The following is a 12022-nucleotide window of genomic DNA, read 5'->3' as shown; positions in this document are numbered from 1 at the left end:
AAGGGCTAAAAAAGGAAAAAGAGCTACTCACAGCCTGCACAGGTTTTTCAGTGCTCTTACCAAAGCACTGACATTGTTTCTAAAGATGTGGCTACACCTGCCAGAAGTGGAAAAACTTGGCCTCTGGTGTTAGCTATACCTAGCCATTTTAAGGGAGTTTCTTCCAAAAGTGCTAAGTAGCATCAGCCTGCTGAGCTGCTCGTTGCTATTGTGGTTTTGTGCTCTCTTTTTCTGAAATAGCTGATAATTATTCTAAAACACGTTTTGGGACAACCTTTCAAATTTCAGTTGATTTTCATGTATTTTGGTAGTTATTTCCATGGATCATATTGGGTAAAACCGTCAGGGTTTAGCCCCTTGCAGAGAGATGCTGAGGTGCATGTACTTTTAAACATGCCCTTCAGTGCTGTGGGTGATGGGTGGTTTGTCACCTGACCAAGACCAGAACTCTGTGATATCAGGCCATTGCAAATGCAGCTGGAGAATGCCAAACTGGGGGTTACTGAAAACTAGGAAGAAAGGCTGAGCTGTTTAGTGTAAGAGCAGATGAAATAGTAACATACAATGTATATTTGGCTAGGGTTTCTGAAGATCAAAGGTAATTTGACTTCATCTCTGAAAAATGCTCTTAATATTAGCTTAAATTTAAGATGGCAGTCTTAGCTGGACTCATCACAGGCTAAGATGACAGGAAATTTGAGAGATATGGACATAAACACTAGCTTTTAAGGAAAGATACGGTCCTTCAGTGTAATTTTTAGTTTCAAGATCTGAAATAGGAGGGGAAAATTGCATAACAATAAGTTTTTGCTTTGTTTTTATTATATTAATAAACTCCAGGAAAAGATAATGAAATGTACCACTATTGTCTGTCTGAGTAACATTAGCAGTTAATACTGTGCTTGGAAAATGTTGCTGTTTACCAGAGAAAAGGGTGTCATGGTACTCTTGATCGTGGTAATGAGAAAAAATAAGGACAGCTGATCACAGTTAACTTGGAATAATTTACTTTATTTCAGTTTCCTGGGACTTCTAAAACCCCTGTGAAGCTAGAGATATTTTTTTCATGTACTTCATCCTGCGATGTCTTACATTATGAACATCTGTAAAGTATCACTCCTGAATGAACAGAATGCTGCCATGTGAAATGTATGACAGCAGTACTGCTGAATTGTGGGCTTTATAAATTTATTTTACAGAATTCAGTAACTAAGTGGTACTGAATTTTAGTTTACAGCATGCAGGACATGCTACAAAAAATCATGGGTATTTGTGTATATGCATTGTATGTGTTTAAGAAAATGCAGGATGCAAGTAAATCTAAGGTTTCAGTGAAACATTTTCAGGGATGAAATTCATGATGTTTGTTCTAAAAAGTTTATTTTTATTTTAAGAGTACTGACATGCATTTTGTTTTTTACCCTCTCTTCCTTTCAGCAATATGCCCCCCTCCTTGCTGTGTTCAGCACTCAAGGCCAATCAGAGTTGATCCTTCTCCAGAAGGTACAGGAGTACTGTTATGACAACATCCACTTCATGAAAGCCTTTCAGAAGATAGTGGTACTCTTTTATAAAGGTAAATGTGTATAATCCACTGTTGTATTCTGTTCTTGGATTCTCAGTGCCAGCCACTCACCTATGATGTTTCACCAGGTAGTGCATATGAGAAGGCTGTATTGCCATTGAAATCTGGAAAACTTTGTGCTTTGATAGTTCAAAGGAGCGTGTGACTGCAGAGAAAGCCAAAACAATCCCTTCTCTCCCTCTGTTGCTTTCATCCCATGTTCAAGAAGCATGAGCAGGATCAAGTACTGTCCATTCAGTTCAAGTGCAGTTTAGTCCTTGTAGAAAACCAGTTCTAGGGAGGCATTTCTATAAATTTCTGGCAGATTTCAAAAGTATATCAGAGCTTGGTTTTAAGAAGCCTTGAAAGTGTAAACCCTCTTAGCAGGAAGATTTTTGAGGGGTTTGGAGTTGGGGGTTTTTTGACTCACTCCCTGCCAGAAGGAGCTTTCCTTGTTCTTCTTTCCCTGCCAATTTTTTGCAGGTGCTATAGTTTTGATGGATTTCATTTTTATTATTGTGAAATTGACTTCTTCACAAGTTTATTCTGATCAGGTTGTCATAGAGACTAATGGTCTTGCACTGCATGTGATGGGTGGGTGCGAAACAGTTTGTTGTGACGTTCTTGCTATAAATAGTTAGAGGAGAAAAATCAGCAGGAGTAGAAACCTAATGTTGATCTTTGTTCACCCAGTTGAGTCCAGGTACATGTTCAAGGCAAATGAGTTCCAGCTGTTAAAATAATTTCATGGTTTCAGAAGGCAGAAGGAAGTGAATTGTGGATTTATTTCTATCCTTCTGTCAGTATAGTGTGGCCTCAATGATAAATGAAAAGCAATGCACCTTGTCCTTCTGCCCTCAAATTCTACAATTTGTAAATACTATTAATGACTGTAGAAAAGCTTGAAGCTGCAAGCTGCAGCAATCACTTGATTCAATTTTCTTTGGAAAAGAACATTTGCTTCGGACATGATGAATGAGAGGCGTAATTGCTGTGCACTCAGAGTGTAAGTGATGGTTAAACCAGAAATAGTCTTGTGTAGGATTGACTTCAGAATTTTTGTAGATTCATTCCTGTATTAGCCTGCAAGAGCAACCCTGACTTTCCGAAGCATTTAAAAATTAAAAAGAAAATAAATCACTGAATTGTATATTAACATGCTTGAAGAAGAACCCAGTTCCCATCTACTCTGCTCACCCCACATGCTCTTGTTCTGACTCTGGAGATTACTTGGGCAGGCTTGTTCGGAGGGCTGAGAAGACTTCAGCCTCAGCACTACAGGTGCCACAATTCTGTTCAGGATTGACATGATGTCTAGAGGAGTGTTTGGAACTACCATATGGCCTGTCCAATATGTGGTGTGCCTGTATTCCTGCTTGGAATATCTGGGACAGGCGTGCTGCAGCACCTGCCTCTCTGCTGTCTGATGCAGTCAGGCGGCAGCACAGCTGCCAGCCCTTCCTGGCCCCGTTTAGGCTGAAGCTGGATCTGCCCTGTTTGACAGACCTGCTGCCTGCTGGCACTGCTCGCCTGACCTTGCAGCCACTGCCACAGGGCCCTTCTGGGTGCTAGACACAGAGAGCATCAGCTCCATCTGGTTTTGGCAGCTTTGGAGTTAAACAGTGTCCATTAGGTGAGGACATGGTATTTTGTCAACCAGGGGAGATTGTGGGAGCACTAGGCCTTCAATTCCTGTTTCTTCCACATGACTCTATTGAGCTTTAGTGTCTCATGGTGTGGCTTGTGCAGTGCCATGCTGCCTGCCTCTTCTTTGCTTCAGTGCTGGTAGATTTCATCCTCTCCTTCCCCCAGTTCATGTCTATCCACTAAAAATGAGCCATCAAGTCTTTTTAGAGATGTATACTTTATTTAAATAACTTGTCAAAGACCGCGTATCTTCTGTTTCCTCACAGCCAAGGAAAAAAGCCCCCTAAAGCTGTTACTGGCTGTGCCAGTGGTGAGAGAACAGCAGACACCCTTGTTCCCCTTTCTGTTGTTCTTAAGTGTAACATGCACAAGATCCAGAGAGGTTTCAGGGTCCCTAATGAACTTCATCTAGTGACAAATAAAGGTATCTTGAGTATCTGTGAATGGGCAGACAGAAATGCAGCTTTGTACCAGCATGAATGTGGACAGTTTGTTGCTTGTTACTCATTGTGAGGGAGTTCTTCCTGGGCATAAAAATAGTCAGCGGTGATGATAGGCACCTAATGCCAGTCACACTTTGACTAATTTAGTTCTATGACTACTCTCATCAGCATGTCCAACATCTTGCATCTAAATGCTTTCCATATTTCCATCATAAAATAGCCGTTGGATTACTTTCCTGTGAATTACCTGGAAATACTGAAACATGTTGACAGCTGGGGCTCATTAGCACCTAGAAGATCTTGAAAGCCTGTGGTGTTGATTTTTTAATTTATTATTCTGTCTCTAAACAAGAAGGAGCATCCACTTTTTCCCCAATGTAAATCCAAGCCCTATTTTCCCTTACGTAGCAGCAGCTTCTTACCACCTTGCAGGTGTAATTTTCAAAAGCAGTTCTGTAGTTGGTTAAAGCTTGTTGACATCATTATTATTATTGTTGTTGTTGTTGTTGTTGTTATTATTATTATTATTACTCTACTCTTGTGTTTCTGAGACAGGATAGAGAAAAGTAAACTGTCCAGTTCTGTACTGACCCCTGGGTATGATGTTGCTTCTCTGGTTTTCACTTAAAGCCAGTACAATTGTTAATCTGCCAGCTGCATTTTGACCAAGATCTAAAAGTCAGTTGCAGAATAAGAATTGCTGAATTCTGAGTGGCACTCAGTTAGTTTGCCAGTCTCCTTGCTTACATTGTAAGGTGTATGTTGTTTGTTCGTTCCTTCTGTATTGCAGTCTGTCCCTTAACTGTTGGTAAAATAAGCACTATTGGTACTGGATTACATGCGATATATCTTATTCACCTGTTGATCCCCTTTCTTTTGGGTCCATCCTTGAAATTTCAAATATGAAATCTTGACACCGTTGAAATTAAAAATCATTCCTTTCATGAGGATCAGAATTTCACCCTTTGAACAGCAAACACAAAGCCTCTGTGTACTTTTTCATTAGAATTCAGGACAGCATTTACAAAATACAAAAAGAAATAACTGATCACAAGTACACGTGAAGTAGGGCTCTGGTTTGAGGCATAATTAGGCTTCAGAGATACTCTTTTGCAGTACAGAGATACAGTAACCAAATGATGCAGACTGACCGAGGTTCTCAAACTCAGCAGGAATACTGCACTTAGAAGAATGGAATCTTCAAGTTCCACTTCATACAGGGGTTTCATTTTTTGATGGATCACAATTCTTCATTATTCAAGTACTTTTTTTCGGTACTTGATGCAAAATTTTCGTGGGAAAAGCCCAGAACAAACCAGAAAGGCCTTAACTGTACTGTGGGTGGCATTCCTTGCATTGAAAGAACCCTTGTCTGAAGGCTCTGTTCTCCCAGCTGAGTTAGCTGCAATAGAGTTGAATTTTGCAGATTGATTGACTGTGTTGGCAGCTGCCAGGGTGTGCTTTTCCCTCTACTGCCCATGGCTATGTGGTTTAAGTTAAAAGCAGAAATTCATTTGAACTGGGTGATTGAGTGCAAAGCTGAGACCTGAACTTCAAGTAACTTTCCAGTTAACCCTGAAGAAAAGAGACTGGCCTGTTCAGTCTCTCTGCTCTGCAGCTTCTCCCTTTCATGAGGGACGTCCCTGGAGGCTCTGGCTGTGGGTGGTTTGAGTGGCAGTTGGCTGCACCTGCAGGAAAAGCAGCTCTCTGGGGCTGACATCACCTGGGAGTGCAGTGGAAATGATGTGCACACGCCCACAAACCACAGTGTTCAGCTTCAGCCGTTAAAATATATCTGTAATCAACTTTAATGAGGAATAACTATATATATACAAAATGAGTCATTCTCTTCATCCTCCTTCCATTTTCCCTTCCCACTGCTTCAAAGCAACTTTAGAGGTATGACTAACTACACCCTATCCTGCATGATTGTTGAATTGAGCATCTTTGTGCTGATGGGAGAATGTCATCCCTTATGAGCACTGGAGGCTTGAATGTATTACGCATAATATTTCTTAGAAATGAAAGGAGCGCTGCAGTTGTCCTTTTTGTAGTTCAGGGCATTTTGTTCTTCTCTGTTGGGTTAGGAGGTTTATTGCCATGGAGTTAAATACAGGCAAATTTTTCATCTTCCACTCTTGTGAATGTTTTAATCTTTGAGGGACACAGAGAGATTACATGCTGCTTTTATCAGATTGGGGTTTTGGGAAGGGAGGGAGAAATTGCACTTCCCTCTTTGGCAACAAAACCATTGAGCTTACAGGCTGCAAATCAAAAAAGCAGACTTAAGTCCTGTTTCTTTTGAACTGAGCTATGGGTCTACCTGGAGGTGCTTTCTTGTACAGTATCATAATGTGACCTGTAATACAGCAGTGGGCTTCAGCACTTTCTTCTATACAGCAGCTTCATACTTGTGAATGCCCACAGTGCCCCAGAGCTTGAGCTGGGAACGGGGTTGCTCTACTTGGGTTTTTTTGGTTGTTGTTTTTTTTTCTGAAATCTCTCCTGATTTTCTTTGCTGATCTCTGTGTGTCATACCCTGAGTAATTTTGCAGATGTAGTGTGACTCTGAAGTGAATGTAATCTTTTCACATGCACTTCTACATTAAACTGCAGGCTCATGAGTCCATGTGAAATATTTTCAGGTTTGCTAAATTAAAATCCAGATTCATTAAGTACTGTAATGCCTTTGAGCTGCTCTTAGGGCATTGGAACTACCATATGGCCTGTCCAATATGTGCTGTGCCTGTATTCCTGCTTGGAATATCTGGAATTGGAATCTTGGAATATCTTGGAATATCTTGGAATATCTTGCTGGAATACCAGCAAGAATTCAATGCAACATGTTTGAAACCTCTTTCTTGTCTCCAGTGTTTCTGTAACATTGGAGAAAAAGTTCATTGTGGCAGGTTGTGATTTCAGGAAGACTGTGGCTTTGTGTGCCACTCGTAGGTTCACTGAGGACAATTTGTATTTACAGAAAAAAGCCTAGAGCCAGCTCAGTCCTGTTTTCCCTGCATTTTCTCAGCATTACTGTCAGCTGCAGAAAACTGCAGAAGACGTTTTATTTTGGAAAAGTGCCTGAGAGACAAGGTAATTTCCAGTCACACACACTTAGTAAATTCCTAATTTTCAGGGAGATTTCATATTCAGTTACTGTTTAATGTCTTGGAATAGTTTTAAGTTCAAACGTATCCCTGGTTGCTTCCATCTGTTTATTATTCAGCAGCATATGTGAAATGTGCCTCCTCTGTCTCATTTGATCAGATGCTTGGGGTTTTAGTGTCATTTATTTCAGTTTGTCTTCTTCCCTTCCCTGCCACATCTGCTCTAACTTTAGGCTGAAGCAGAAGGTGATGGTTGGGGTCGGTGCTTTGGCAAGCAAATACCCAGTGGGTGGGACAGCACCAAGAAGCTCAGGGAAGCAGTGAAGTACATAAATGTGTTGATTTTGTAGAGCAGGGAGGGTAGTTTGTTTAAAGACAAAAAGAATAGAAATTTTAATGAGGTGTAGAAAGCTGTCTTTAGTCTTTTTATAGAACAAATACAGTTTGATTTTTTTGTTGTTGATGTTGTTGTTTGTTCTTGCCTCTTGCATTACGTAACTGCCAAAATGCCATCGTGGGTTCCAGATTTTGCCTCCACAGCCATCAATTACTGAGATACTTGGCTTGGCTGGATCACAGGAGCTTTGTCCGGGGGCTAGAGATCTATTGCTAGACCTAAATTTGCGTATGTTGGTAACAATAAGTGTCCTTGCTATTTATCAGTATTTCTTTATTCTGAATTGCACTCAGCCTCACGTCCTCACTGACAGCTATTTTGTTCCTGATGCTTGACATAAAAATGTTAGCTGTGCTGTCCATGCAAGCCAATCCCTTAAAACGGGTGGTCTGAATAGTGACCTTAAAACTTACTAGTTAAAAACAATATAAAACCATTAGGGGAAAATGATTGCAAAAAATCCCTACTGGCTGTTTCTTAAGTGTTCAGTCAGGAGGTATCTGTCACTTTAGATTTCTAGAACCATGCATTCTGTGATACAACAGCAAGAAAAAGCATGGCAATTCTTATTGTGGTAACTTCCAAGCTGTGCAAGCTGATAATTATATTTCTTTTTATCCAGCCATCTTATGTGGTGTATTTAAAACAGATGAATAGAGAACTCTTCTTGATGGAAGCACAATATTTGATACTTTATTTTAATCCTAATACATTACATGTTTTATTGCATCTGGAACCCATTATATGTATCGAATATTCTGCATTTGTAGCCTAATATAGATCATGCAAAGCTTGTTCCACTACAATCATATTAACTTTATGCTGCCTTTTAAAAATCTTTCTCCTCTCATGTTCGAAATCTGCTAATCTCTAAAAAGTAAATTTTATTTTTTACAAACACTGATCTGTATTTCAGCTGATGTTCTGAGTGAAGAAGCTATCCTCAAGTGGTATAAAGAAGCACATGTTGCTAAAGGCAAAAGTGTTTTTCTTGACCAGATGAAGAAATTTGTGGAGTGGCTGCAAAACGCTGAAGAAGGTATGGGTTCATTTGAAGAGCTATGGTAGTCTCTTTGCAAAACAAAATTTTTTTTTTTTCCACTGTTGTACCAGGATATGAAGTATTCAGGACTTGAAATACAAAACAGCAGGCATAACTGTCCCCGTTGTTTCTGGGCATGCCTAAGCCTAACAACACTTGCTGCTTTTTTAGTGATTATGGTGTCCCTGTGAAGTCTTTTTTTCATTGGGTACCACTTGTCTATAGATAAGCTCTTTTAGCTTCTGCAGGGAGGAGCTCTGCACTGATGACAGCGTAAAGTACCTTGGTGCAAGCACATGCAGCCAAAGTTTTCTGTCTCAGTGCCTTTTCTGCTACTATCATGTTTAATGGCACATAGCATGAGCTTGCCTGTGCCCTTGCTCTTGAAACAGGGTTTAGGTGAATGGTCAGGCTAAGATTATGTGGTCTCTATTTGCTGCTTTAGAATGGTTATTTAGAAGGGGAACTAGTTTCTTTAGTCCCTAACTTGGTTTTCCTCACGTTCTTCATAGGAAAATACTTGTACTGAATAAGCAAATTATCTTCTTTTTGCCTGGAAAAAGAATTCCTCATTAGTTGGGAAGATAAATCTATGTGTAATAGATAGGGATAAAATTATTAGTGTTCTTTTGCATCTGTTTAATAAAATAAGTTTTATAAACTTGGAGGGAACATGTAGTAATGACAAGGAACAGATAAAACTTAGCAGCAATTCACATGTTCAGGTAGTAGCATAAAAATGGCAGCTGCTTTCACACTTGAGATTTTGGGTGGGCAAGCTTGGTCTAATTAAGCTTTTTTTTTTTCCCCTTTTAATTTTCTGCTTGTATGCCTCCGCTGCTCTTTATTTTTATCCTTTCCTGCATGTCCCCTCTGCCAGGTGTCCTTAATTACAATGTCCAGTACAAACAGAGACAAAATGTTTCTGTAAGAAAACGCAGACCGTGTTTGCTCTCAGAAATCCAACCTGCAGTGTAATATTTGTTGGCAGTGAGCCCTTTCCTGTCAGGTGAACACAGAAATACAATACGATGCAAAGTAGCTTTAGGTTACAAAACCAGCATGTGTATTCCTGCTTTTAAGTTACTTCTACTTCTTCTGCTTCTGTTACTAAATGAACTTTATCTTACACTATAAAAATCATTTAAAAATTTGGTTTGTACAGGTTTCATACCTCCTGTAGGGTAACACTACTTTCTAGATAGGCTGGATGGTGATGTCGATTGATATTTGCAGAGCAAATAGTTTTAAGGGTGCTTCCTGGATGAGAGCAGTACAGGCTACTCTTAGAGATTAGAAGAGTGAGCAACTAATGCTGAGCCTTTATTAAACTCAGCTCAGGTACACATTGTGTGGCTCTGTAGATGAGGACCAGAATCACTCATAGCAATGTGGTGAAGATTTTAGTGACAGATGTGTAAGTGAAGAGCTCCACCATGGAGGACAGCAGAGCAAACCTTCATCTCCTGAAGCTGTGTGTTTCCTTCTTGTTTGCTCTGTTTTATCTGCCAACCTTTCCTAGGAACTACTAGGTGTGGGGAAAAGTTCATTTTCATTTTGGAAGGATATCTTGTTATTTTTAAAGAATTACTCATGTCAGTGTCCTTGTGCAACCTACATGAAGTGTTTTACTTTCTTCTCTTCTAGAGTCGGAGTCTGAAGGGGAGGAGAACTGAGGTGGTTCCACAAAGCACAGTCTCAATCTAGGTTAATGCCAAATGCGCTTGGGAATGCCGTACTGTTCAAGCAAAGAGGCTTTACTTCAGTGTCATACAGAAAACTATAGACTAGACTTTCCTTTTGTTTAGAAGAATAAAGGTTTTTAATGGAGCCCTGAGGCATTAGATGCTTTACTTGGGACTCTACCTCTGGCTCATTGTACACTAACTTAGGCAAAGACATTCAGCAAGGAGCCATATAGAAAAAGTGAAATGAAATACTTATGGACTCCTTTTTATTAACGGTCTTTTTCAGGTACTATGGTATATGAACACTCCAATTTCTGTTTATAGAACTGTTTGGTCTGTGTTTGTAGCTCAATATTGGCTTGTGTATGTGATTTGACACCACCACATTTTTTTGAATAAATGGCTTTTATATCTTAGTTTTGTGATATTAGTGTGTATGTAAACTTCTGGCTTGCCAAAGTTTTTATGATTTTTTCAAGTAAAAAATACACAAGAATGTCAACAGACCATTTTCATACTTCTTCCCCAAAAAATCAGTGTTTGTAGTTAAGTGGTGTAGGGATCACCGTCAAATCTTTATTCCCATCCTTACATACAGCTTTGGACAGATTACCCATATTCCATAGCAAATGTTGATTCATTCTGTTGCTTAATTTAAAGAAAATGTACAGGAACAAATCTGTGGAGTCCCAATTGTTCAGGTACAATTTATGCAAATTATATATAAATTAATGTGCTCTGCTCAGTTCAAACTACACTCAGTTATTAGTGATTGCTGGATTTTGAAAGAGAAACCATCTCATTTTAGAAGTATTAGCTTCGAAACATGCATGACTAGAAGTCATTACATGTGAAATCTGAAATTTATTTACATCAGGTTTAGAAAAGACAGACTTGTATTCTTGCAGGGAAAAGCATGACAGGGCATAGTCAACTAATGAAGTGGTATATTTTGCCATTAGAAACCAATAAGCTAACAGATAGTACCGATTTTTCTGAGGGAAAGTCAACACTTCATACAAAGCATTGATCATGTGAGTGTAAGTGTCGTGTCTCAATATGTATCTAGCTTTACTGTAAACAGCAGTTAGCAAGTGGAGATCAAGTGCTGTTGAATGCCAGCTTTCCATCTAGTACAGCATTTATTTTTCTAACAGGTATCGATCTTTAGAAGGGGAAATACGTCATGGTGATGTTTCCAGTAACTTTGAGAAGACCAGAGATAGTAATATTAAAAAGCGGAACTGATGCGTTAGCTGCCTACTTTCCTTTTTGGTCCTTGTTACTACAGAAAATAAATTTGCTGGGCATGAGAACACATGCACAAAACTGCAGCTGTGACGTGGTAGTATTGAGTCATTGATATGCAGCCACTATTGCTAAAAACATCTTACATTCAAAATTGCCATTTTCTGAGGTACTAATGAATATTTGGTTTGGTGTACATAAACCCACTTTTCTGTATAATCTTAAACTTAGTCTGATTTCAAAGGTGCTAATCTCGAGTAATTTGCAGAGATCACAATACCACTTCCCTGCAGTGAGACTGCCAGGGAGAGAGAGCCAGGCACGGCTGGCTGCGAGCTGGCTGGGCCATCTGCTGGAGACAGAAATCATCGGCTGTAAGAGGCACTGTGAGGCCACAGGTGGCAAATCTGGGGTGCCTGCTGCAACTGTGCCCCCAGCATACTGCAGGTACAAGCACAGCTGAGTGGAACCACTGCACTGAAGTTCAGGTGCCTCCAATACAGGCACCCCAGTTGCACCTGATAATTGTTTCAGGTCCCTGCCAAGTTGAGATGTTCTGTGACTGCTGACATAGTTGTCCCAGCTCCATTTATAGACATGGTGTTGGAGAGAAATGGGTGTTTTTAGCACAGGGCTGCTGGCCAAGTTGAGACTTGTGATTTGGAGCAGGGTGAGGAGTTGCACGCAGGCTGACAGGAATTGTTCACTTTTCAGTCACACAATGCCCAAAGCCCTACATCTTTTGTGTTCATATCATGCCTAATGTGTAGCTCCTGGGAGCCCCTCTCAGCTTGCCCTTCCCCAGCAAAATTATTAGGTACTAACAGTTTCTGAATCTAGTTTTCAGGAATTTTTCCCACTTAATCTCTGATACCAGTTCAGATGG

At 40.0% G+C, this 12022-nt stretch overlaps 1 protein-coding gene across 2 annotated transcripts in view; it reads left to right on the top strand.

Annotated features, from left to right (window-relative positions):
- BZW2 (basic leucine zipper and W2 domains 2) overlaps window positions 1-10304 on the top strand; it is a 58181-nt gene extending 47877 nt beyond the window's left edge. For both annotated transcript variants that reach the window (XM_042043917.1, XM_042043918.1), the window contains exons 10-12: window positions 1438-1576; window positions 8075-8197; window positions 9848-10304. In XM_042043917.1, the coding sequence (XP_041899851.1) occupies window positions 1438-1576; window positions 8075-8197; window positions 9848-9876 (291 nt within the window). In that variant the 3' untranslated portion in view covers window positions 9877-10304. The remainder of the gene's footprint in view (window positions 1-1437; window positions 1577-8074; window positions 8198-9847) is intronic.
- The last annotated feature ends 1718 nt before the right edge of the window (window positions 10305-12022 follow it).

This window comes from Corvus kubaryi, unplaced genomic scaffold, assembly GCF_017639235.1.
Source record: "Corvus kubaryi isolate FWS band 111438036 unplaced genomic scaffold, C.kubaryi_AGA036_p1.0 37398, whole genome shotgun sequence".
In the NCBI taxonomy this organism is placed as follows: domain Eukaryota; kingdom Metazoa; phylum Chordata; class Aves; order Passeriformes; family Corvidae; genus Corvus; species Corvus kubaryi.
Note: the sequence above shows the minus strand (reverse complement) of the source record. Positions and strands in the feature narration are given on the sequence as shown.